Below are 27,946 nucleotides of genomic sequence, written 5' to 3'. Positions count from 1 at the left end.
GATAGCCAAACAGGGGACGGAGTTTGCACCCAAAAAAAATGAAAAAAAAAATGGGGGAGGGCTGGCAAAAGGGCAGTTGGGTGTTTTGTGTTTGCTGCAAATAAGTACGGGGCTGAAATGCTCTTATTTAGAACACACACACAAAATGGAGAATGGGGGAAGTCACTCTTTTGGTGGGATTCTCAAATTCTTTTTTTTTTTCCTTTTAATCTCCATTCTGGCGCCCAAACCTGGTGCGCATGAAGGGCATTTCCCCGTTTCTGACCTCTTCACGGGCAGAAGAGAGCAAGGAAAAGGCAGAGGAGAAGCCTGCCACTGCCGCTGCCCCTCCTCCTCCGTCCTGCGGTCATTTTTAAAACTTGCATGCATTTGTTTTTTTAAACATGCGGCTTGCCCCCTCCCACCCCGCTTGTGATCTGGGGGGGAAGATGAAGAGAGGTGAGGGGTAGGTGGGTCTTCCTTTGCCGCTGCCCCCAACACACCACCACAGCTGTCTCTGGAAGGAAAACTTGGCACCCCCTGCTGGCCCCAGGGCATCACTGCAGGTCCCGGTCTTCCAGGTAGCGGTATTCAAAGGTGAAACCCTCCTTTTTGCGCTGGCCCCATTTCTCGTAGTCGAAGTAGATGTAAGTGCCCTGAGCAGAAACAGGAAAATACAACAGAGTTCATTACTTTTTGCCTGACTGAACATATTTACTTATACTAAAGGAATCCTGGACTCTGTTGCCAAGATGACACCTGTTGCCCTTCCACATGAAAGCAGGAGTCCTGTGGCTTTAAGTGGGCCTTCTCTTGTAAGAGTCTCACAGAATGTCACTTTACACAAACTTGAAGTTTACAACTTTGGCAATTTAGGAGGAAGCAGTTTCTTCATGTCTTTTTTTTTTCCTGAGAGGAAAAAAGTACATCAGACATGCAAGGTATGGAAGAATCTAAAGCTGTTTTGGGTGATGGGAAAATGGCATGATCACTTTTTCGGTGGTGGATGACATCAGCCTCAAAAGAACCTCCATCTTGCCTTCTTTAAGAAATGTGAAGCAGAGCTACCATATCAGTAATTTACCGCATTTACAGACATTCATCCACTCAGGTGACTGCAGCAGAGAGACAAGTGGGACCACCTCATTCGTAAACATATACATGGAGTGACAGTGCAGCTTGCATAGCCTAGGCCAGGGGTAGGCAACCTTGGCTCTTTTATGACTCTTTTATGACTTGTGGACTTCAACTCCCAGAATTCCTGAGCCTGCATGGCTCAGCATGGAAACCTCTCCATTTCTCCTCAGCATGGCTGGCTCAGGAATTCTGGGAGTAGAAGTCCATGAGTCATAAAAGAGCCAACGTTGCCTACCTCTGGCCTAGGCTTATAGAAAAGCAACTTCTAATTCTATGGAAGAATAGCTAATCAACTAAAAAAGCACCAGGTTTTTCCAAAGAGGAACCTGATTTGGTTAACTCTTCTTCTGTCTTCCTCCAATGCCCAACCAGGTTCTCTATTCTGGCCATAAAAGTTATAAGAAACATTACATTTTTAATCCCGATGAAGGCATAACAGAAAAGGTTATCATGACCTTAAACGGTGCCTTGAGCTCTATAGGGATATTTGGAATAGTTATGGCCTATCCTTGCTATGTCAATACCAAGGGAGAATGGATAATTATTGTTTGAACTCTGTTTCAGATAAAAAAGAAAGCCCCTATGACCTCTGTGGTAGCTAAATCCTGCATTGCTGCAGTGAATACAAGGTCATGGCTGATGCTAATCTGAATACAGCTATTTTTTTTAACTGTTTACAGATACTCTTTGACTTACAACTGGTTGCTTAGGGACAATTCAAACTGACAATGGACCTCCCCAGGTCTACAACTTAGATTCAAAGTTCTGATGGCCACCCCCCCCCCTCCATGGCCACATAATTGCCTTTTGAGCACTCAACCACCTCCCATATTTATGGCCGCTAGAAGTATCTTGCAATCAGGTGACTACGATTCTGGCCAAAAACACCCATTGTGGATAATGGATTCATCTAATGACTGCAGAGTTTGCTTAACGATCACTGCAAAAAAGATAGTACCCCATTACCTTCACCCTCACCTGCTCAAACTCATCAGTGATGGTCTTAGGTTCTTCGTGCCGCTGAAACCACATCATGTACTTCGTATGGAAGCGCCACGATTGCTTTTTCAGTGCCTTTGCTGCCAGGTATTGTGCCTTTGTACCCTTTGAAGTAAAAGAGGGAAAACAGATCAGAGCAGCGGGATTTGCAGGTCAAGGGCAGAGATGTCGATTATCTCACACCCACCGTAAGATAACCCTCAGGAATGACTCAGCATGGACAGCCAAGAAAGGCAGCACGATTCCTCTTCCAAACTACCAAAGGGGATGGAAGGAGGGGCTGTCTGTTACCTCCAGATAGTAGAAGATGAAGAAAAGAGTCTCTGTGGAGAGGCGCTGGTAGAATTCCACCGTGTCGGAGTGTGGAGGAGGCATCTGGTGGTGGTATGGAGGAGTCGGACAGGGATTCCGAGGAAGGTATTGCCTGTGGGTTGGGGGCGAGAAGGGAGAATGAGAACAGAAAAGAGAGAAGTAAGCCTATGAGAAACTCGGGGAATTCACAAGATGTCTCCTAAGTGTAGGGAATAACAATATTCAGCCTCAATCCTTCCTCAACTGGTGGCCATCAGAAGCCTGGATCCTATGGTGGCCAGCTCCGTTTCCTTCCTCTTCCCGCAGTGGCCTGAATTCTCGTTCACGACATGAGAAGTGAGTCTTCCCAAACAGGCCGGCCCACCTGGGTTTTAGGAAGTGACCAAAGGAAGAAAGAGGAACACTTTGCCTGGATGATGAGAAGTGTGGCAAGTTGAAGGAGTTCTCAAACTGAGTCATGACACTTGGGGGGGGGAGGGAGGAGAGCACACATTTTTGTGGGATGAGAACAGGGGTAGGCAACCTTGGCTCTTTTATGACTCGTGGACTTCAACTCCCAGAATTCCTGAGCCAGCCATGCTGAGGGGACAGGGAGAGGTTTCCAAGCTGAGCCATGCTGGCTCAGGAATTCTGGGAGTTGAAGTCCACGAGTCATAAAAGAGCCAAGGTTGCCTACCCCTGGACTAGAACAAGCAAAGCAAAATTGCTGCCAGAACTGGCTCCTTCTAGTGCCCTAATAAGCATTTATCGAGAAGAGCAGAAATGTGGTCTGACAGAATCCAATTGCATTCAATCCACAGGTAGTCCTCAAGTTACGATCACAATTGAGCCCGAACGTTTCTGTTGTTAAGTGAGACATTTGTTAAGTGAGATTGCCCCATTTTACCACCTTTCTTGTCACGGTTGTTAAGTGAATCACCACAGTTGATAAAGGTTAGCAACCTGGTTGTTAAGTGAATCTGGCTTTCCCCCTTGACTTTGCTCATCAGAAGGTTGCAAAAAAGGGGATCACATGACCTTGAGATATAGCCATGGTCGTAAGTATGAAGCAGTTGCCAAGCATCTGAATTTTGATCCCGTGATTCTGGGGATGCTGCAAAAGTCATAACTGTGAAAAATGGTCATAAGACAGATTGACTTTAGAGATTAAAGAGAAAGAAGACTGAGTCTACTTTAGAACATGGGATAATTTTTACCAATGGCTAGAAAAACGATCAGAGAGGAAGGAATGTGACATGTAATTTTGAATATATATTAGTAAGAAGAAGGCTACTGAGTGGTTAATACTGTTTATGATAATTAACTATATCTATTATTGTTAAATACATGTACCCACACAATATGCTGTTTGCTAAATATTGAAAATGTTACCTGGAAAAACCCCAACCCTAACCCAAACCTTAATCCTAATCCTGACCCCATTTTATCCCCAACCCTATTAAAACTAATAAAATTTATTAAAAAGAAATGGTGATAAGTCACTTTTTTTCAGTGCCGTTGTCACTAAATGAACTCTTGTAATTCGGGGACTACCCCAGTGTCCAATTATCAGCACACTTTTCCTTGCCTCTAGCATGTTATTTGCCATCTCTCCCTCCACCAATCCCAGTGATAAGGCTAGAAGGCGGTTTCTGCAGCTCTGTTCATGGCCTTATAATGGCAGCCAGGCGTTGCTCTACGTCTGGTTTATCTACCTGAGGTGCTCATCAGCATTTCCTGACTGCATGAGGGCACAGGGCAACTGGATCAATATCAGAAGCAGGCTGGGATGGCGAGAGGGTCACAGAAAGTCACCTGACTCAAGGACGGTCCTAATTGAAAGGCCAACCCTGATGGTTGATAGACCCACAACTAGGATCTCTGTAAGAGTGGGCTTTCCTTCCCATTTGCTCATCCAGGCAGTGCAGGAACAAGTCCTGACCAGGCCCCAGCTCCGGATTCACAACCCTTGTGGCCTACACACATAAAGCTGGGTTGCTGCCAAAATTAGCTCCTGTGCTGCCCGGACAAGCCATTAGCAAAGTTAGGATTTTTTATTTTTTTTTACAGACGATGCTATAAAGTGTAAATACAAAAAGCAAGAGCAAATTTCTCAAAAACAAGTATTTCAGGAATTATGCTACACTATAGCAAGCTATGTCCTTCTGATTAAAAAGGTGGCTTTAAGCAAAAGATTTTATTTTATAAAATTGTGAGGTTCCGTCGTGGTTTTACTTGACATTCAGATTCAATTTTAGCTATTAAAATGGCGCATATAGGCAGTCCTTGACTTGCAACAAGCATTCGTTTAACGACAGTTCGAAGTTACGACAACACTTGAAAAATGATTTACCACCAGTTCTTGCGTTTACAACAGGGGTAGTCAACCTTGGCTCTTTTATGACTCGTGGACTTCAATTCCCAGAATTCCTGAGCCAGCATAGCTGGCTCAGGAATTCTGGAAGTTGAAATCCACGAGTCATAAAAGAGCCAAGATTGACTACCCCTGATTTACAACCATCCCAGCCTCCCTACGGTCACATGATCGCCATTTGTCACCCGTCCATATGGCTCCAACGAATGAGATCAATGGGGCAAGCCAGATTGGCTTAACGACCACACATGATTCACTTAACAACCGCAATGATTTGCTTAACCACCGTGGCAAAAAAAAATTAAAAAGTCACAAAATCAGGCTAAGCAACTCAGCTTGCTTAGCAACAGAAACTCTGATCTTGATTGTGGTTGCTAAGTCCAGGTCTACCTCTAGGCTCGGAAATCACCAAGAAGGTCCTGAACTAATTTGAAAACTACAGCAATATAAATTTTAAGGAACTGCCATTCAGTCCACCCTCTTTCCCCTTTTCTCCAAGGAGATGAGATTGATTGTTACTCCAATGCCCTCCTGTCCTCGGGCTTTCCCCCCGTGATTCCCCCTTACCGGATTCTTTCCGAATCAGAAGGATGAGGCATGTGGTGCCAGGCGGCCTCTTCCATGGCCTGTTGGTAGAGCTGCTCCTTAATGAGAGGCACGGGCCCCAGAGGGCACACCCCGAGGGAAAGGGGGATGTTCACCTCCGAGAGCTGGATGGGGGGCTGGTTGGAGGTTGGCTGAGATGTTGTGCTAGTAATTAAGATGTCAGCTGGAGCAAAGGAAGGAAGGAAGGACCACTCAGAAATTGTACACTTAGGGTTGTCATTATTTTGACAATTCCTACTCCTCCCCAAGACCCTAGATTTTTCTTTTTCAAACTTGGCAACCTGAAGATTCATGGACTTCAACTCCCAGAATTCTGGCTGGCTGGGAAATTCCAGGAGTTGAAGTCCACATATATTAAAGTTGCCAAGTTTGAAAAACACTGTCCTAGATCCAACTAGAAAGATTTGCTTGGCAATAATCACTTAAGAACAAAAATAGGTGAAAACATAAACCAGACTTCAGTGTCTATCCTCGATTCTCAGTGCCTAACCTGGGAATAATTTTAAGACAATTGCAAGCCAACCCTTTTGGAGCACACCAAAGTGGAGAAGGCTGATGTGGAGGGAACAGCTCGCCCCCTTTTTTTTCCTGAAAATCACAATTTTTCCCTTCCAGATCCCTTTCTCTTTAATTTCCCTAATCCACAGTTTCACCAAGACTTTTTTATTTTGCTCTGCACAGTAAGTCAAATATTCTCTTTGTTTCTTACAATCCAATGGATAAAAAACAAAACAGCAGTGGGCAAGTCACGGGCCCACACTTGGCCCGAAGATATTTACTTTGATTGATATCCTGTTTTCCTTCCAAAGCAGAAGGCTATTGATTCCAGAACTGCCAATATAATGGATGGCCGGAAGAAGAAGAAACATTTGAGATTTGAGGAACAGGGAAGATGAGAACTACTTGGGTCTGATCCTTTATTGGGGAAGATGTGTGTGTGTGTGTGTGGGGGGGGGCATATGCATAGGGGTTAATTTTTGGTTGCCAGAGCTATATTTAACTTTGCTGGGGATAGAAGGATCCAACTGCAATGAATGGGACCAGGTTATCCAAGGAACCATCATAGCCTAAGGGGATTGGCCCACCCCACTCAATTTCGCAGAAGGGGCACACTGCAGGCATCGGTCAAGGAGTTTCGGCTGGAGGAGTGTAGGAGGAGAGCCCTTCCTGCAGTGCCCCCCCCTTCTTTGGAGCATCTTGCATAGGGAGGTATGGTCTGCCCCCACCCTTCTGCCTTCCAGAAGAGTTAACTAGCATGCTTCTGCTAGTTAGCTTGGGGTCCTGATGGGGGCGCTCTTTGCTTGAGATGGCTGGTGGACTAAGAGGGAAGATGCCACCTACGTACTCTTCTTACTTTGGGTTTTCTAGTTTTCTACCTAATCTTGTTAATTTTAATGTTTTAAATACACCCACCCACCCACCCATCCATCCATCCAATGGGGCTTCATCCTACACATAGATAGGACTGGGATTTTTCAAGTGTGTGTGTGTGTGTGTGTGTGTGTGTGTAATTTGGCATTTAAGAACAAACATTCTGGATACTACACAAAAACAAAATGGAATTAAAGGTGGAGGAAGGAGACCAAGCAAGGAATAACATTAAAGGAGGCTATGGCTGAAGAATCCGACTTCCCTTATACTACTTGGAGGACCCTGGATAGGTTGAGACTTGGAGAGCCCAAGTGTAAAACCAAGTGGATGCTCTTAGCAGACAACAACATGCTGTGTGAATGTGGAGAAACGCAGAGCCCATCCCATCTGCTGATATGTCGGCTACTAACCGAAACATGTACCAATAGTGACTTAGTTTTGGCCAGTGACACAGCCAGGAGGATGGCTTCATTCTGGCAGTTTAAAGTTTGATCCGGATATGGAAGAACTGCATTTACTTCAGGATTTAAATTACAGTTTTGGGTATTTTCTGCTTCAAGATAATGGGAAACATAGTTAGTGGATTTACTGGGGATCTCTCTCTCTCTCTTATACAGAGAGACATTTTGCAGACATTTTGCACTGCTTTGACCCTGCTCCTGACCCATAGCTTGAGGGAGGAGATGTCCCTTTTTTCACTTACCCCTTTCAGCCAGGTGAAGAGATGGCACGGGGTCTTCTATGCTAGAACTGATTGCTACCCTTTCAGTCATGGACTTCAACGTACTTAGAGGTTCAGGCGCCTACAGAACAAAAGACAGACCCATAAGAAAGGAGGTAATGGAGAAAGGTGACACACCTTTGTGTTTAAGAACTTGTTGTGGCTCCGTCTTGTGAGCCCCTCTTATCGGAGGAAGAAGGCTCCGAACATGAAGGAGAGGAGATGGCCAGGCTTCCCTCTCCAGGACCCGCCTCTTCGGCAATGCCTCAGGTATCTTCCGACAGAGAAGAGATTGACCAGGAGCCAGGTGGTTCTGAGATTGGCCAGGAGCCCGGTGTTTCTCAGATTGGCTAGGAGCCAGGTGTGTGGGATAATGAGGAAGAAAAGTTGTGGCTGGATCCACACCAGCGTAGGAGTGACAAGCATGCGCAGCAGAAAAAGAGGCGTGCCAGAGATTAAGCTGAGTCACTGGACCACACCCCACAGGCTATAAAAGGGTGGTGGTGGCCATTTGGACCTCTGTGACGGACAAAAGCTGAATCTCTGGCAAAGTAGTGTGCTGTGGTTTTAAACTGTGTTTATTGTTTTTGTTTCTGTGTGTTTGGAGTAAAAGGTCTTGGCAGGCAGCTACGGAGCTGCTGCCAAGTTTCTTATCTGTGAAGTGGTGTCTGGAGAAGTCTTTAAACCCTCGGCTGGCTGTTTGGGTGTGTGGGTCGGAACAGGGACAGAACAGAATTCTGCTAAAAAAACAAAGTGAATAAGCAAAGTTTGTGGGAGATCTCAAGCCAATCATGGTTTCTCTGGTTAGCAAGCCTTACAGAGCTGCTGAAAAGCTAACATGCAACAAGCCCACCTCCACGTATCAGCCCAAGGGGTTATTTTCTAAAACAGTTAAAGCCATGCCGAATCACAGCAAAGGCCTATGCAATGTCCTCAAGAACAAACCAGAAATATTTTGAGATATTCTCAGCAGGCAATCAGAACAAAAGTGTTCTTGCGTTCCCCGGTAATTAAGACCCACAAATATGCTGCCCCTGGTTCTGAAGGAAATACATTTTGTATCATGGCCAGAAGCCACTAACACGTTTACCTTTTCATCTAACCTCTTTCAAAGCTAGTTTATGGCAGTCAATTCCACTATGCATTGATTAAAAAAACCCACAAAAGCCTTTGTCCTATGTCTCTTACCACTCAACTTCAATGAAAGGATGTAAGTTTTAATATTATGGGAAAGGGATAAAAAGATTTTTCTCTATCCATTTTTCTCCGCACCTTGTGGAGTTTTATACATTCTAATTGTGTCCTCCCTTACTTCCCTTTTACCTCTCTCTAGTTAAAACAGCAACATGCTATTAGTTCTCCTTAGAAAACTGTTCAATCCCCTCTGTTATTTTGGTCATTTCCCTTTTCTAGAATTGTGGAATCAATTTCAGCCCATGATGCTTGGAAATGAACATTGTATTTCAAATCCAATCATACCACAGATTTGTTAAGGGGAATTAAGAAATTGGCAGTTTAACATCTTATTTTATTCCTAGTGATGCCTGATAAGAAGTCTGGCTTTTTCACACTTTCACTCACGGCCAAAAATCCTCACAGCATTGAGAATTTTATCTAGCTGTGTATCGCAAACTCAACCTGTTTCCTAGCCAACCATCACCAGCTCATTTCCTGCCAACATGTACAGGATTAGGATACTGTTTTTTTCTCCATTTAAAGTTTTAAATTCCTTTAGGTTTGTCATTTTATTGTCCCTATCCCAACACTTTTCTTGGAACCTTGTACTGTCCCTGTTTTACTCCAAATGCCTAAACCAGGGGTAGGCAACCATGGCTCTTTTATGACTCGTGGACTTCAACTCCCAGAATTCCTGAGCCAGCCATGCTGAGGGAAAAGGGAGGGGTTTCCATGCTGAGCCATGCTGGCTCAGGAATTCTGGGAGTTGAAGTCCACAAGTCATAAAAGAGCCAAGGTTGCCGACCCCTGGCCTAAACAATTGAACACTTTTTGTTCACTCTAACACCAGTCCACTGATTGACAAGTTAGAAAACTCTGGTTCTAGCACAGGTCTTAGTGGGTCCCAGATTGCAATTTTTCAGGTTCTGAAAATTCTCCCAGCTCAGCCGTCTTTCCCCACAAGCCACAGCAATGCTTTGAAACCGTCTGTTGGGTGGAAGTGTGGCACAAGGGAACCGGAGGGCTTCTAACCTTGATCTCAGGCGTGGAGCTGAACTGGGGCGGTCCGTTGAGCAACGTCTGGGCAGATTTGCTGTCGGAGAAGATGGGTGTGGGTGAGGCAGGTGGGTTGGCAGTCAGAGGCACCAGGAGGCTGGATCCAGTGCTGTTGCCGATACTTGATGGCTGAGGAGCTGCACTGGGCTCTTTCCTATCGGAATGAAGCAAGGCAAAGATGTTTCTTGGGGTGGCTTGACCCCCCCGTTTCTTTGGGAAAAGGAGTCAGAAGAGCCATAAGATTTTAAAGAAATAATATTACAGCGTATTCCTCGTGGACCAGTACCGGGCTGTGGCATGCCAGCAACTGGTCCACACAAACAAGCAAAGCCCCATCCACGGGACACAGGCAGCACTCAAAACCACGCCCCCTCCAGTCGGTAGAAAAACCTCTCTCCAAGTAACCGGTCCCTGGTGCCCAAAAGGTTGGGGACCTCTGCTTCGACTTACGATTACAATTGGGATGGAATATTCATAACTAAGCAAGATGGCCATTAAGCATGCCCAATTTTACGCCTTTTTTTTTTTTTTGCCATGGTTGTTGTTCAGTGAATCATGCAGCTTGTCAACGCTGCTAACATTGGATGTTTTGCATTGACAACAGATGAAAATGTAGCCATCTTTTTCCCTTTCGCTTTTAGAGTTAGATGACGCTGGGGGGGGGAATGTGAATGAGAGTCTAGCTAGACATAACAACACAAATGAGAATCAAGGTTATTGAGCCCAGAGCTGATAAAGAATTGGCAGGCTGGAGAACTGGAGAGGAGGCCCCCTTCAAGCTAACTGGGGAATGTGATTTATGACTGTTAATTGGAGAAGGGAATTGTGCTTTGATGCTATGTGCCCAGGGGAGGGGAATTCAGTTTTTGGCTTCAATTATGGAATAAAATAAAAGATTCTTTAAGGTAAACAATGCCTCGAGGTTCTTTTGAAGTGTTTCATCTGTCGGAACCACGACACAGCTGGTAAGTGAATCTGGCTTCCCCCATTGACTTTGCCTGTTGGAAGCTGGCTGGGAACGTCACAAAGGGCGATCACGTGACCCCAGGACTCTGGAACGCTTGTAAAAATACATGCCAAGTGCCAGAATTTTAACCACGTGACTGTGGAGATGCTGCAATGGTCCTAAGTGCGAGGACCAATTGTAAATCAATTTTTCAGTGCCGTTGTAACTTGGGAGGGTTGCTAAACAAATGGTGGTAAGTCAAGGAGCACCTGTCCCTCGCTAGCATGGATCTGCAAAGGAACCAGACTGAACAACCACCACTTGAGCTAAATTCCCCCCTTTATAAATATATAAGGTATTTCTTTTCTCCAAGTTATTCATGTTCCAGGCTGTATACACAATGCTACAATTTCACATGAAGGTGAAAATCCTCTATTTCTGAGGAATAATTGGCATATTTGTCTAATAACGACTTTGCAGCAATCCAGCACAAACTGACAGAGGCTATTCAGTCTACTGCAGATTTTCTGCAGCTATACCAAACAAGGAATGATTCCCAAATTGTAGAATGATCTTGTTAAAAAGCAAACTGCTCTTGAAAACCTGCCTAAAATGGGAATGTTAGGGAGTGGGGGACCCTACAGATAGTATTTTCAAAGGGGACAGAAGAAAGTAGCAAAATGTTGGAAACTGTTTCTCAGCTCCCGAGGGTTAACATGAATGAATTTTAATTTTTTTGAATTATTTAGACCTTGGACTACCTAGAACAGGAGTAGAAAACCTTGGCTCTTTTATGACTCGTGGACTTCAACTCCCAGAATTCCTGAGCCAGCATAACTATGCTGGCTCAGGAATTCTGGGAGTTGAAGTCCACAAGTCATAAAAGAGCCAAGGTTGCCTACCCCTGACCTGGAACTTAAAACACGTTAAAAGCTGAATCTAAGCCTGGAAAAACATGCATCGGTGGTGTTGTTGACTGTGGTTACTGGGTCCAGCTGCCAGGCTTATAGGGAAAAAAGTTATATTGAGAGGAAGGGAAGAGGACACAGAAAAACCCCAGAAGATACTCACGTGGAAGCACTGGGTGGATTGTGTGACGTTGTCTGGTTAGGCAATGACTGGTTGCCGCTGCTTAGTGTCGAATCTGAGCTGTTGTCGGCTACCACGGAGCTGTAACCTGGCAGGAGACAGAGAGGCTAAATTCTCTCTAACATGAAGCTCTGGATCTCCCCTCTTGATTCCTTGCTTGTCCCATGCCAGCTTTTTCCACAACTGGCTGCCCTCTGGATGTGTTGGACCTCAACGCATCGCCAAGCCTGATAGGATTTATGGGAGTTGAATCCCACCACATCTGGAGGACAGCCGACTGCAGAAGGTTGTTCTCAGGTAAAACAACAGTCTATATATACAAGCACTCCTCGACTTACGACCGACTGCTTAATAACCATTTGAAATTACAATGGACCTCCCCAGAGCAACTTATATAACCTGTTTGCGGAGTTATAATGGTTACATACCCGCCTGCGGTCACAGGATGGAATTTTGGGTTTTTGGCCACCTGGTCACCTTTATGTCCGTTTGCAGCATCCCATGGTCACAGGACTCACAATTTATGTTTTTTGCTGCTTTCTGGTGTTTATTTCCTTTTTCCAGTATAAAAAACACCCATTGGGGGGGGGAATGGGTTTGCTTAACTATTGTGGCGTTCACTTAGTGACTGCAGTGCTCTTTTAAAAACCGCTGCAAAAAAAAAATGTTGTAAAACTGAGTCTGGTCATGTGGATGTCTCAACTTATGACTGCAATGACCTACAACTATAATTCTGGGCTCAATGACAGTTGTAAGTCAAGGACCATCTATATAGGTAGTCCTTGACTTACAATAGTTTGTTTAGTGACCGTTCTAAGTTACAACAGCACTGAAAAAAGTGACATGACTAGTTTTCACACTTAAGACCGTTGCAGCATCCCTGTGGTCACATGATCAAAGTTCAGACGCTCGGCAACTGACTCATACTTATGACGGTGGCAGTGTCCCAGGGTCGTGTGATCCCCTTTTGCGACCTTCTGACAAGCAAAGGCAAATGGGGAAGCCAGATTCACTTCACAACCATGTTGCTAACTTAGCAAATGCGATGGTTCGCTTAGCAACTGTGGCAAGAAAACTTGTAAAAAAGTTGGGGCAAAACTCACTTCACAAATGTTTCACTTAGCAACATAAAACTGGGGCTTGATTGTGGTCGTACGTCGAGGACTACCTATACAACTAAAAGATCACCCGGGTGTCCCAACGATGGCAAGAAGCTTCTTCAAAGGCCACCTTCTGCAGCAGGACTGCAGGTTCTGCGTTCCAGGAAGCGCGGAAGACCCGGGAGAGCAGCCCCCGCGACCCGGAGACCCTCCGCAGCTCACTCACTGGTTGCACCGTTCTGCTTGCTGGCGTTCTGCTGGGTGCTGGGAGGCCGGGGCTGTGAGGCGTTGGTGCTGGGGGGTGGGGGCGCCACAGCCTGTGCGTAAGGGGTTGGGGTGGTCGGTGCGTGCCCTGCCGGAGGGTTGGCTTTGCTGCTTGCATTCCCGCTGCCCGTGAGGGCCCCGTTGCTGTTGGAGCCAGGCCCGTTCCCCAGGGAGGATGATGTGCTGGAGCTGCTGCCCATTGGGTAGCTGGGAGGGATGGTGGGAGGAGGCTGGTGGTGGTTATTGTGGAGGCCTTTTGAACCGTTCTTTGCTGGGGACTAGGCAGAACAGAGGAGGGAAGAGAGGAAAGTTTAGTTTTTTTTATTTCTCTATTCTACACCACGAAACCCTACTTCTCTGATCGAACGGGAGCCTCCAGGCCATTTATTTCTCAAAAGCAAATACAAATGGAAGAGATTAAAATCAATTACAGGCAGTCCTCGTTTACTGACTGCTTGTTTGGCAACCATTCAAAGTTATGACGGCGATGAACAAGTAGGTTTATGACTAATCCTAGAGCTCGTGGCTGTCACAGCATCTAATAATTTAACAGAATAAAAGAGTTGGAAGTGGCCTGGGAGGTCTTCTAGTCCAACCCCCTGATCAAGCAGGAGACCCTACAACAGGGGATGACCTATAAGCACGGTCAAGTTACTCATTTTCCAAATTTTTTGACATTTTTCTACCTTTTTTAAATTTGTTTTTCCTTTAATTTTTTAAATAACTTTTATTCTAAGAAACACTAATAAAATATTGAAAAAGAAAATAGTTTTAATGTATTGTAACTGTTTTGGGTGTTTTTAGGGGGCTGGGAACCAGCATGCATTTACAAGTCACAGTGTCCCAAGATCACGATTACCCTTTACGATTTTCACAGTGGGCTTCTGACGAGCCAATGGGAAAGACGGCAGGAAGTTGCAAGTCACAGTTACATATTATGCTTAATGATCATGGGGGTTCACTTAACTACCAGAGTCAGAACTGCCATCTTGGATTGGACGGAGTTATGTGAAGTGTCACTTTACAACCACAACACTTATGAGGGAATTGCCCATCTCAGCTGAGGTTGTGAGGATTACCAGTAAAAGACAAATAGGACTGCAAATATTTTTTTTTCCATTACAAAGATAAAATTCTAAGACAGGGGTCTTCAAACTTGGCCCTTTTATGACTTGTGGACTTCAACTCCCAGAATTCCTCAGACAGCATGCCTGGCTGAGGAATTCTGGGAGTTGAAGTCCACAAGTCGTAAAAGGCCCAAGTTTGAAGACCCCTGATCTATTGTTTCCAAATTCTGACTCCCTTGTCCTTTCTCATAAATAGCCAAATGAAGCTTTCTTACAGAGCTACCTAACTTTGAAATTCATACATGGAATTGGTCAAGTGAAATGCATTCCCACATTAATATTGCCTGGTTTTTAGAAGCAGATCCAAATAGGCCCAAGAGAGAAACAGTGCCTCAAATGAATATTTCTGCATGCAGAGAGATCTCATATGGATGTAGTTCTCCAAGCAATTTCTCTGAGCTAATTCGAGAAGTAGTTCAGTTGTTAAAATTACACTGTACTGTATCAGAAACAATCCACCGTAGTTAGCCCTAACTAACCAGTTCCAGCACTTCTTCCTCCACAAAAGAGCCCTTAAGAGTCCTAACATCTTTCCCCTTAATCAAAACAGACGGTTTCCAGCCTCTTCCATCGTGAAGAACCCAGGGTTTCAAACTCACTTGGCTGACTTCACTGTCTGTTGACCGTCCTCGTTTCTTATCATCTTCAGAATTCTCCTAAAAAAGGAAAAAAAGGTTGAGTATCTCAGCACAAAGCAGCATCTTAACCAACTGTCTGAGATGGGAAGCCAGTTCAGACCTGGTTCTTATTTGGAGGGAGACTGTCTGGGTATTTGAGGGAACTGGATAGACTGGTTAATCAGACCAGCATCTCCCAGAAGGTGGCAATGGCAAAGCATATTTGTAACCTTGCTGTGTGAACTGGGTGGATACAGCTAGCGGGCCCCGAGGGCAACTCAAAGGCATCTTTAAGCATCATCACAGGAAAAGATGCTCCCCTGTGAATAAACGTGGCAAGCTGACCTCACGAAGCCCTCGTCAGTTCATGCGTGTATGCTTCGTTCCCACGAACCCATGGATGTTCCTTCACCATCCTCACAAAGGACCCTCCTTACCGTTGTGCAGTTTGCAGGGCTGGGTGGGATTGGGGAGCTGGATGTGGTCGATGTGGGGGTGCTGCTGGATTGGTTGAACATCTCATCTTCCATGTGGCTATGGCTGGGTGGGGAAGTGGCTACCAGTGCCTGTGCTGGAGGACCAACAGGAAGAGCAAATGAAGAGAGACATTTCTGCAATCAGGCAGAAACATGATGGCCAGCTGCCTACGGAGATTCTCAGTCATCCAGGTCAGGGTTGTTCCAAAGGTGCTTTTTTCAGGAGGCAACTGGACTTTGTTTTTCTTTGAAGACGTTGAGGCCACTTGGAGGTTTGTCTATGTCAGGAGTAGGCAACCTTGGCTCTTTTATGACTCGTGGGCTTCACCCAGAATTGAAGTCCACAAGTCATAAAAAGAGCCAAGGTTGCCTACTTCTGGTTTATGTCCTCAAGGTCTTTTGCACTTTAAAGACTAACCAATGTCTTACTTTCACGGATCACACTTAATGTAACAGGTAATCCTCAATTTACAACCATTTGTTTAGCGACCGTTCAAAATTACAACAGCACCCCAAAAAGTAACGCACGACCGTTTTTCACACTTGCAACTACTGCAGTCTCCACCGTGGTCATATGGTCAAAACTAGGATGCTTGTCAACCGGTCCCTATTTATGACAGTCGCGGTGTCCAGGAAGTCATGTGCTTACACTTAACAACTGTGGCGAGAATGGTTGTAAAATGAGGAAAGACTCACTTAACAACAGAAATTTTTGGCTCAATTGTGGTCAAGGATCACCTGCACATAAAAATAAAAGGAGAGCTAATACCAGAAAGCTCGGTTATTTTAAAGAAAAACCCCACCCTTATTTCTTGAAGGAAAAACGAATGAATTCTGACAAATAAGTAAAAATCACAGCTACTCCTTATTTGGCAACTGCCCTAGTTGGTGACGATTTGCAAATACAATAGTAATAAACAGTATTAAAAATACACTTTCCCACTGGTGTGCCTAACAACAGAAGCCGTCAATGTGAAACTGATTAAGACTTGGTAAATTTTAGGTTCTAATCAGCCAATTAAGATCACAGAACTGAGCTGGTTAGTGTTGCAGTTACCATGTTTTAGGGCAGGGGTCTTCAGACTCGGCCCTTTTACGACTTGTGAACTTCAACTCCCAGAATTCCTCAGACACCGTGCCTGGCTGAGGAATTCTGGGAGTTGAAGTCCACAAGTCATAAAAGGGCCAAGTTTGAAGACCCCTGTTTCAGGGAAACACTGGGCTGGGGACAAGAAATCACTTGTTTCAGCTCTCTCCGTTCTGTGAGGAGGCAAAAAACGGGGGAAAATGGATCAGACACACGACACTGTTCAGAGAATTTTATCTGAAAGAGATGACAGCAAACAGTGATATTTGCAGCATCTAAGCATTCCCTTAGTGACCGTTTTGCTTAACAGCCGCTGGAATGGAATGTGAATGTATAGTCATGACTGCCGTTCAAGAATTCAAAGAGAATCTGCCAGGAACATTGAGAGAAATACAGGGAGCTCTGAAGGCAGATGCTGCCTTTACTTTGACAAGGTCCCGAGTTTTAAGGGGAGGGAAATGATGTTGATTTTATGGCAACCACTTCAACTCTAATCTCCCGCACAACTGTCCACCCAGAGGTAACACTTACGAATGTCTTCTAAGTCGAGGTCATCGTAGAGAAACTCATTCTCCTCAAAATCGGGGTCCTGCGAAGAATCAACGTAATACTCCACATCGTCCTTGATTTTGCGGATAGAGTCCACGTTGATAGAGTCGTTGTCCAGCATGCGCAGGATTGTCTCCAGCATCCGGATGTGGTACCGATGCTTCTCAATATGCCGCTTCAGGCCCTCGATCCGGTCTTGCTTCTGTTTCCGTGGGAAGAACAGACAGCACACACTAAGCCAGCGTTTTTCAACCTTGGCAACTTTAAAATGCTGGCTGGGAATTCTGGGAGTTGAAGTCCATGCGTCTTAAAAGTTGCCAAGGATGAGAAATGCTGGGCTGAGTCAGAATGTGGCTTGTTGAGTTCTGACAGTGAATTCCTCGTCTTTGGGTTGGGATATGTGTATGTGCACATTTTTATAATGCACCATTTCCCAGCCTTGGGCCCTCCAAATGCATTGGTGCTGCAAAACTCCTGGAAGGGGAATCCTATCTCTCCAATCTTTGGAGAGTACAACACTGGAAAAGGCTGTACAAATGTTATCGACTGCTCAAGCTTTTTTGAAAAAAAAAAAAAGACAGGTAAAACATGCCTCTGAAATAATTGCCAATTTTGGATCCTGTTCTGAAATGCTAAGTCTAGCTCTGACATGAAACTTAGGCTACCCTCTTGCAATGCAAGTGACTGCCAAATCATCATTGAGTTAACCTGTCTCCCACATTGGACTGATTCCAAGGAGACCCAGTTTCTAATCCATCCTCAGCCATGGAAGTTCCTTCGAGTATCCTGGGCCAGTTACTCTCTCTCTTCAGCCCAGCTCACCTCATAGGGCTGATGCTGTGGGGACAAAAAATAGAAGTACCCAGTACGCTGCCTTGAGCTCCTGAATAAAAGGAAGGATTGGAGCTAATCAATGAAGGATTTGACAAACCCTCAAACGCCTGGATTTTCAACACCAGAACCTCTTAATATATGAAGCCATAGGACTACTCCATTCGTTAATCCCCAATGCATCATAAAGAGACATTTATCAACTCACATCCTTGTCTCCCTTCTTCTTGCGCGTCTGGACCGAGAGCGACTCCACTTCGCTCTCAAACTGATCCACCTGCATGTTCAAGGTGTCTATTGTATTCTGGGAGGAAGGGAGGGTGGAGAGAGGTAGCAGACAGATCATTATCCAGTCAGACAGTGACATAGGCAAACATACTTACAAGGCTATTTAGCTATGCAGGAAAAAGGAGTAAACTAGGGTAGTAATAAGAACTAAGGAGAACATACAAGTTAATGAAGCAGATCACTGCCAACCACCCAATGGGAAAAAAATAATCTACAGCCTGGGATTTCCAACAGAAAGTCCCAGAAATTCTGGGAGATCTCTGAAAGATTGAGAGCATAAGTGAAATACCCTGTGTGCCAGCAGGAAGTTTCACTTTCTTCAGAACTGCAATTGTACTAACTTCCTGCCTATGATCTATTTTCTAAATGATGTTTTATCAATATCATTTGCTGGGTAATCTAATACACAATAATAGCATACAGCACACATTTGTATAATAGAAAGTCTCTGGTGGCTCCTTAAAAAGACCATCCAATTTATTTTAAGAATAACATTTCTTGGGCCAACAGATCTGATGAAATGCTATCTTGAATGGCAGAGGCTGTTTCCTGATGAGGCTTCTGCAGGGCACTGGGCTGTTTTGAATACAGTGACAGATTTTTTATTTTTGGTCTTTTGTATTCTACCATTTCTACTTGTATGTATGTAGGTGTAGGTGTGTGTGTGTGTGTATGTGGGAGGTGCTTTGTGTTTTCTTCATTTAATTTCCTTCTGATCTCAGTGTTTCTCTTTCTCCTTTAACTATATAATAAAGGAAGCACAGATGGTGACAATTAGGTATTACTAAAAGCAGCCAGCTCCCTAAACAGTTGTTTGTGATGGTATTCTTAAAAAAAACCATGTGCATTAATTAGCTTGCCAATGCCAGGATCTCAGAGCTATAAATTACCATTTGGCCAATGGATCTTATAGCTCTTCCTAACCGGTGTCTTTTTACTGTCTATAGCCAGAAGGGTCCAATATTAACACTAACTGGAGATGCTGGTCTTATCAATATCAGTCCTTGTCACATATTCATTCCTTCTGACACTATTTTTATTTCCTCTGCTCCGTTAAGTTTGGTAAACCGTTAGGGTCATGATTGCGTTGTGCAATATAGAAATAAATGAGTAACTGTGCACATGTGTCCACAAAGGTTGCACCCAAGTGCCACTTGAGCTTGTTTTTCCTGCATTTGGGGAAGGATTTACACAAACTTGTGCTTAACTGGCACTATCGTTTGTCTGGAGCACACTCAAACGCCTAACACAAAGGTAAATCCTGTTAGTCACCACCTTCACGGTCAAACATTTCCATTTTTCCAATTTCCAAGCCTGAACAGAAACCAGCTCTTGTAAATTGCTTCTTAGCTGTTGGGAAAACCAGGCCAGATTGTAATTCAAATTATTACTTTTCCTAATCGATGCAATTTCTTTTCTTTTCTTTTATAAAAGGATCAGTGGGCCAGGAGATGGAGGTGCCCAACTTCTGTTAACAAACTGCCATTTTTCAACAGCATGGAATCCCAAACCTATTCCCCAAATTACATGTCTTTGGTCACTGACAACTGATATGAACTGAGTTGAAGAAACTGCTTCTGGGCTCAGAGGAGAAAACAGATCCAGATGGACCTCCAAGATCCTTTCCAGCACTATGATTCTATGGCCAGCTTCAACCTCTGTTCTGCATTCAATGAGTTCAAAGCTATGACTGCCTTCTTCTCATTATGCAACTGTTTAGCCAAAGGTCATCATCACCAGAACTTCTTCCTTATTCAGGCAAGAGAATTTCTTTTCAGGTTGTCATGAGACTTTTTGCCACCAAACAACCAAAATATCCACAAGAGTCTACTTCTTGGGAGACAAAAATTCCGGGTTCTTTCTTTAACCTTAGAGGTGGGGATGAGGAAAAGGGCTCTTTTAGACCTTAAGACCATCAACCACAGCACAATTACAGAGTTTCAGGATGCTCTTTGCCCTACCTAGTAACTTCTGATAAATCACAAGAGTAATTTCTAATATGGGACCCGTTATATTTTGAATTTAAGGTTGGGGAAATTAGTTCTGCTCCCCAATTTCTCCAGAAGCTGCTTTGCCATCCAATCCAGCCAACTTCCCCCAGGTTCTCACCGTCAGCCACTGCCCAACTTCCTCTTTCTCCTTCTGGGCTGGGTCCACTTTCTGGGCGAGGCCCAGCCCCTCTTTGGAGTAGGCTTTTGTCTTGGTCTCACGTTCCACTACCTTGAACCGCTCCATTTGCTGGAAAAAGAGGTTACAAGTCTCAGTGAGTTAATGCAAAGCAGGAAACAGCTCCCAGGGGGGCTCAGAATCCAGCTCCTAGCAGGCATTTTCCACTGAAATGCACGTCTACTCTGCAATAAACTGAAAAATTAAGTGCTCTGATGAACATAACTTCAACCACAATTTTTGATCTGAAAGTAGGGCGAGAAAACCCAGAATGCTTACGGTCAAATCATAGGGCTCCCCCATGTGTGATATCTGTGCCACTTTCAAACTTTCAGAAGTTGTGCAAACATATAAAGCGCCACTGTTTGTACTGGGCAGCAGAACCAATTAATTTATATGGACTCCTTGGTGCTCTCTGAGCTTGGTTGTTTGCCTGCAGACATTTCATTGCCGATCTAGGTAACATCAACACTGTTGTTACCAAGTTGTACTGAAACATCTGTAAACAAGCAAACAACCAAGCTCAGAGAGCACCAAGGACCCCACAGTTCAACCCTGACCTACAGATATTTCCTTCTATTGCGATTAACTTCTGGCTCTGCTTCACGATAAGCAAGGTCACCACCAAAGACAGAATGAATGAATTTGCAGAATGCATTCTGGAGTCTGAGCTGGTGGTTGCATCTCACTGCATCTCCCATAAATTCTACATCCTCAGAAAAGTTTAAGCCACCAAGGTACTACTAAACTCTCCTTTCATTTTCTCTTTTGCAAATGAATACCTCCCCCCCATGGAGACCAGTCTGGTTGGTTGAAAATCACTGGGCAGGTGGGAAGAAACGTTAAGATGTGGGGAGGGACAAAGGATTAACTGGATGTGGATTTCTGCAGTCTCCTATTAGTTGGAGAGATTTCTGACCAGCTCTGAGGAGAAGCTGAATGCTGCAAAAAGAGAAGCAGCAATTAGGATGTTTGCAGAGCAGATTAAAACAAGTGGGAGATCTCAGACTATGTAAAATAGCTTTTCCTTATCTGCATCTTGGAAGATAATTTCGCTTTCAATTCTAATATTCTATTTGATTGCCACTCATAGACTAGGTTTCAAAACCATCCTTAACCTGACATTGCTTTGAGGTGATGAAAGTTGGCTCTAAAAAAACAAGGGAATCCTGCTGAGGAATTTTATCCAGAGATAAATTCTACTGCCTATCCTTGAATTCAGTATCTTAGTCTTCTAATCATAGGGAGTCACTCTGTTTCTTCCTATCCAGAAATCCTGGCTCCAGAACTGTTGTGGTAACTTCCTTAACAAAATTCATAAGCCTGTTTTGTCTACAATGCTGAGTTATTCAAATAAACAGGCCAACCCAAACTATAGTGAATCTCATTAACATGCTGCTATTACAGCGGGACTAATTTTTTTTCCTAATTCAAAGTATCAAAAAAATGGTTTTGCTAGGGCCACCTAGATGCTACTAATACTCTTACTGTCATGTCTTTTAATTAGTCAAAATGATGCATCATATTGCAACAATTTTTGAACCAAAGTACCTCAAATGGGCTAATTTACAGAATGTATCCAAAATCTGGGACCCATGACTCCTGAGGGAATGAAATTTGGGAAAACTGTGGCTGCTGCTGCACTCAAATGATCAATATTTTTCACGTTTCATGACAGTTTCCCAGCCAGTCTCGCAATCCCTTGCTCCTTCTCCCACCCAGGAGCAGCAGAGAAGGGAGAGAAGAAAGGAAGATTTCTGATGCTCCCTGCCAAATTCCCACAAACTCAATGGGAAAGTGAGCAAGAAGTCAGAAGTTGCTCCTGCTCCCATAGCCTTTTTGTCTGCTCATAGTCTTTCTGCTTCTCCGTTTAGGAAAGGAAATATATCAGAAACAATTCCCCAACAGGGCATGGATTGTCTAATTCAAACGCTTTTTTAAAATTAATATTTTATATTTAATTGATTCTATAGAATACTGACACTGGTGACATATATACACAAGTGAGGCACACAGGCATTTTCAATCACAAACTGAATAATGAACCATGTAACACAGAGAACCCCCAATCATGAACGATGCAGCAAATATGCATTTTTGTCCCCATAGATACTAATGATCACCAACCACAAGTGCTTTTTAATCACAGTGCTTGGATTTGACGCTAGAAAAATACAACAGGAAGGTTTGTAAGAGTGCCTTCCCCCCTCCAAAAAGAAAATGTATAAAATGTCTACTGATTCAGGTTGCCTAGGAAATACAAGATACAGCTTGATCCTTGCAAAGTCCCTTATTTCTAAGCCTCCGATTTCAAAGTTTAGAAGACCTTCCATAAGCACTACCAGTTAAACCCTTAAACTAAGAAGGTCTTACCGTCTATCCCATGTTGTCACTCTGAGGAAGGTTGTGTAGAAAAGATCCTGGGCTCCCCACAGAACCCCTTTCTGTCACTTACTCAGCTTAAGTAACAAGTGAGATGGCCAGGTGGCTCACCTTTATGAGGTCACACTGCTAGCAGCCAATGGTAACACTGTTGAGGAGGAGCTAAGCATAAAAATATCAAGAAGTCTTAAGTGCCAAAGCTGACTGAGCTGGTAAGAACTTGCCTAAAAGTGGGCAAAATTAAACCTGGTTCATTTAGTTCTCCAAAATCACACAGTTTCCTTGAAAAACATCAATTTCACCTGAAATTTTGCTTGGCATTGACACATAATGGTTAATAGATTCTTTTCTCTCAGTTTGATTTTTACCGTCTCAATGAGTTTCCGGTTGTCTATTAGCTGCCTTTTGTCTTTAATCTCATTGGATGCAACCCATGTCTTGATCTGGTCCCTCAATCTCTGCAGAAAGAGAAAAATGGTTCTATGATCAAATTAGTTCCCTTTATTAGTAGATCTTCTCAGCATAAACTAGCCCTAGAGTAACACTCATAATAGTGAAACTTTTTAGAACAGCCTTTATCCAACTTGATGCCTTCTAGACATATCAAATTCGAATTCCATAATCCACAGCCAGCCAACCTTCATGGTGTTTAGTAATTATACAAAATTCAACACTTCTGGGTGTCACCAGGTTAGGAAAAGCTTGTGATTACAGCAATGGTCAAACATAAAGAAAGAGTATGGACTCATTTCTATACCCCTATGCTATACAGGTACAGATAATTCCCGACATACGACCACAATTGAGCCCAAACTTTATGTTGCTAAGTGAGGCATTTGTTAAGTGAATTTTGCCCCATTTTACGACCTTTCTTGCTGCAGTCATTAAGTGAATTACTGCAGTTGTTAAGTTAGTAGCACAGTTGTGAAGTGAACCTGGCTTCCCCACTGATTTTGCTTGTCAGAAGGACGCAAAAGGGGGATCGCATGATACTGGGACACTGCGACCGTCCTAAATACGAGCCAGTTGCCAAGCGTCTGAATTTTGATCATGTCACCATGGGGATGCTGCAACGGTCATAAATCACTTTTTTCAGTGCCACTGTAACTTCCAACAGTCACTAAATGAACTGTTATAAGTCGAGGACCACCTGTAGTTGACCTATGACCACAATTGGGACAGAATTTCTAACCAACAACTAAGTGAGGCAGTTATTAAATGAATAATGCTCACTTTTACGATCTTTTCTGCCACGGTTGTTAAGCAAATCAGTGCAGTTCACTGAATCACAGGGCTGTTAAGTGAATCCAGCTTCCCCCACTGATTTGGCCTATTGGAAGTTTGCTGGGAAGATCGCAAATAGCAATCATGTGACCCTGGACAGGGCAACCGTCGTAAATGCATGCCGATTGCCAAATGTCCACATTTTCATGATCATGCGCCCGTGAGAATGCTACAACAGTCATAAGTGCAAGGACTGGTCATAAGTCCTTTTTTTCAGTGCTGCTGTAACTTCGAATAGTCACTAAATGAATGGTTGTAAGTCAAGGACTACCTGTAAACTAATGGATTTCACTGTCGTCTATTTAGAAGCCAAGCAATCAGCAGCTCAAAACATAGCTTGCTACCTTTTCTTTTCTCTCCTCGCTCAAGATTCTGCTTTTTCCAACATAGTTGTTTTTCGTGAAAAATGTAGGGAGTGATGATTTCAACGTATGTTTCCCTGAACTTCAATTATTTATCTGAATTTTTATTATTAGCCCTTCTGAGTTAAGTAATAATAGTGGAGAACGATGGGAATTGTCAAAGAACAATTTGACAATTGGAAACCTCTAGACCTGTAGGAGAGGACCAGGCTGAGCTCCAAGGAGGGGTCAAATATGTCATCAGTCATGAATCCCTTTCTGCCCACAAGAGATCTAAGCTCACCTTGAATTCCTGTGAACTACCATGGTTCAGATTCTTGTAGAGAGCTTAAGCTTGGAATAAATTTTTATACCCATTTGAATTGCCTGGATCCCCTGATTTCCCGGGCGCTTGACAATAAGACTCTTTGACAAACTGAGACTGATTCAGTCTCTGGAGAGGAAGGGAAATACTGCATTGCAACTTGACAACTCCCCAGCCCTTCCTTTTATCTACACTTCCCATCTGCCTTTCCTGGATTTCAGGCTAGTTTCCATAACTAATCTTCTGAGACTGGGTGTCAAAGAATACTGAAGCTGGCTCATTCTTACCTGGAGCTTCTTAATCTCCTTTTTCAGATCAGCTTCATATTTCTCCTTCTGATTGGCATTCGCTGCATTATGGAGCTGTAGCAGAGAAAGAGAGAGGAAAAAAACCCCCCAAGATGTGATGGAAGAGGAGGAGGGCAAAATCAAACTGGATAAAGGAAAAGCAGGAGCCAAGTGGACTTCTCCCCTCCTCTCCCTGACCCTTCCTTCCCCAAAATTAAATTTAGGATAAGAAACTACATGGGGTGATAATCAAGGAGTTTGGACAGAACCCGGGCAGAGAGATGACAGCAGCCCTCACCTTCTGCCAGATATCTTCAAACTGCTCCACACCTTCCGATACCTTTTTGAGACACCGATCGATCTCACCTGCAAGAATGGGGGGGCAAAAGATAAATTAGTTGAAAGCAATCACAGAAACTAAAAGATTCATACCTTCCCTGGAACCTAAAATGGGAAGAAAGACAATCGGAGTTTTGAAACGCTGCCTGTTTCTCCTTCTTCCCAAATACCAACATCTTTGCCCCCATTTTATTGGCTTCCTAAACCAACCAAAAACCTCACTCTTTTCACCCTTCCCTAATCCAATTCCATACTCGTTTGGAAACTGCAGCATCCTGTGCCAGGTATTCAAAGCTACAAAAGTAAGAATCCTGTTTGCCCTTTAGTCAATTTTATGTCCTCCTCTTTCTTCTGTGCCAAGCCTAGGTGAACAGACCCTCTGCTCTTCTGTTAAAGAGAACCAGGCGCCTGGCCCAGCCATGGAGCTTACCTTGTAGCTTCCTCTTATCTGCCATGTTTCCTTCACTATAGGGGGGCTCTCTTCATACTTTATAGAGCGTTGACACTTTTAAGGAGAACAAGCAGAAAAAAAAAATTACAAGAAATAAGGCAAAGAAAAAAAAGCAGGTGCCCTAAGGCCACCTTCCCACTATCCTCCCCCCCATCTAATCTACTCTGAAACAGCAGCATAAAGTAGAAAATCAGGGATGAGGTATAGGTAGTCCTCAACAGTTCATTTAGTGACCGTTCAAAGTTACAATGACACTGAAAAAAACCGACCATTTTCACATTTATAACCGTTGCAGCATCCCCATGGTGACATGATCAAAATTCAGATGCTTGGCAACTGACTCATATTTATGACGGTTGCAGTGTCCAGGGGTCATGTGGTCACCTTTTGTGACCTTCTGACAAGCAAAGTCAATGAGGAAGCCAGATTACTAACTTAACAACGGTGGCCAGAAAAGTTGTAAAATGGGGGAAAACTCACTTAACAAATGGTCTCACTTAGCAACGTAAATTTTGGGCTCAGTTGTGGTTGTAAGTCGAGGACCACCTGTACTTTTCCAGTCTATGTCCAGAAAACTTTTCTCCATGGGGTTTTGTCAATTAAAGATATAGAACTTCTATAAAAATAAAATAAAATACAGTAAACCAAAATCCATAAAATCTACCTGAAAAATAGACAGGTTTGCAAAGAAAGGGGGGGGGAATCAGGAAGAGCTTGGTAGCATCTTTTCTGAATAATGAATGTGATTAAAAAGCATGAACTACGACTCACAAAGCTTATGCCATTTAATGAAATGTGTTCAGTCAGAAAAGGTGCTACCAGACTCCTCCTGACATTTATAGGCTCTCCTCCTCCGGTGTCCACAAAGAAAGGGAGAGAGGGTAGAAAGAAAGAAAAAACAGGGAGGGTATCTCAGAGAGGTTGAAGGCATTTCTTTTCTCCCGTGTGGGAGAGATTTGGGGCGGCTTTCAATAGCATTCCCATTTTCATCTTTTGTCCAACCGGGTTTGTTCTACAATGGCAGTGTCCAACCTTGGCAACTTTAAGACCTGCGGACTTCAATTCCCAGAATTCCCTAGCCAGCCATGATGGTTGGGGAATTCTGCGAGTTGGAAGTCCACCAGTTTTTAAAGTTGCCAAAGTTGGATACCCCTGTTCTAGAACTATTACATTCTGCTTCTGGGTCTGATCTCACCTCATCACCCAGGCTGAGGTTTTTGGAGTGGGAGAAGGTGCGTTTTCAGGAGCAAAAATACGAGGAAGAAAACAGCCCCCCCCCTCCGCCTTTCACTCACAGAAGCCAATTTTGAACTTTAAAGAGAGACTGTGCCTTTCCTTTCTCATGCCCAGGGTCTTCGAACTTGGCCCTTTTATGACTTGTGGACTTCAACTCCCAGAATTCCTCAGCCAGGCATGCCTGGCTGAGGAATTCTGGGAGTTGAAGTCCACAAGTCATAAAAGGGCCAGGTTCGAAGACCCCTGCTCATGCTTCTTTAATCTATTGGGTCCAAACAGACCCTGAGTGGAAAAGAGACTCTGCCATTGGCCTCTCTAATGTCTTCCAGGCTTCATTGCCCATTAAATCTCACTAGTGCTTCAGAAAAGGCCTCTCAAAAGGCCAAATTGCATAGCTGGTTGCACGGCTCAAACGTCTTGTTTTCTCAGTCAGAAAAAACAAAACAAACCAAACCAAACTCAGGATGAAAATGAAAGGAATCTTAACTGAAAGCCATACCTTGAGTACATTTACAACTGGAGCACGAAGGACATCTTAAGGATCAACAAGCCGCTGTTATTTCTAGTCTAAGTTATTCGACAGAGCAGCTTTAGCTGGGAGGCCCTGGGGCCTTCTGAAGAGAGCAGATCAATCTTGCACTTACCTAGAGGCCCCTGGGCACTTGCTGTTGACCTACTCTCCAGCCAGGTTCCTATAAAGGTGAGAAAATATATGGCTAGCAGGAGGGACCAACCTCACCTTCTTCCCTACCAAGGAAGCTTGAGATAAAGTCTACACAGATCCCGATGGTGGGTTGGCTTACTCAACAGGCTATGCTAACTGGCTGCTATATGTTGAATGCTCTTTGCAAACTCAGCCAATTGGGGCAGAGGGGAGATTGAGAGATTTGCAGTATATATTTCTGAGACATGTTTATCCATCGTTAACTGAGCCATGGTTCATGGACTTAACCCAATTTTTACTAGGATTACTTAACAGACTCAACTCTGAATTACCCGTGTTATAGCCCAGTGTTCTGCACCAATCCAGTTATTACAGAATTGGGTAAAG

General features: G+C 43.9%; 1 protein-coding gene across 1 annotated transcript; it reads right to left on the bottom strand.

Annotated features, from left to right (window-relative positions):
- Positions 1 to 136: 136 nt before the first annotated feature.
- LOC107283095 (CCR4-NOT transcription complex subunit 3-like) lies at positions 137 to 27,581 on the bottom strand. The gene is made up of 18 exons (XM_015810944.1): positions 27,540 to 27,581; positions 25,639 to 25,713; positions 25,168 to 25,235; positions 24,870 to 24,944; positions 23,001 to 23,090; positions 20,194 to 20,322; positions 18,005 to 18,100; positions 16,948 to 17,167; positions 15,291 to 15,424; positions 14,836 to 14,892; positions 13,072 to 13,387; positions 11,728 to 11,833; positions 9,687 to 9,864; positions 7,461 to 7,560; positions 5,348 to 5,549; positions 2,407 to 2,539; positions 2,095 to 2,220; positions 137 to 635 (listed from the first exon to the last, which is right to left on the bottom strand). The coding sequence occupies exons 2-18, from the start codon at positions 25,661 to 25,663 to the stop codon at positions 537 to 539; spliced, it is 2,154 nt and encodes a 717-aa protein (XP_015666430.1). The 5' UTR covers positions 25,664 to 25,713; positions 27,540 to 27,581; the 3' UTR covers positions 137 to 536.
- Between the last annotated feature and the right edge of the window lie 365 nt (positions 27,582 to 27,946).

This window comes from Protobothrops mucrosquamatus, unplaced genomic scaffold (genome assembly GCF_001527695.2).
Source record: "Protobothrops mucrosquamatus isolate PMUCROS unplaced genomic scaffold, P.Mucros_1.0 scaffold25, whole genome shotgun sequence".
In the NCBI taxonomy this organism is placed as follows: Eukaryota; Metazoa; Chordata; class Lepidosauria; order Squamata; family Viperidae; genus Protobothrops; species Protobothrops mucrosquamatus.
The sequence above is the reverse complement of the archived record's forward strand: the minus strand, read 5'-3'. Positions and strand labels throughout refer to the sequence as shown.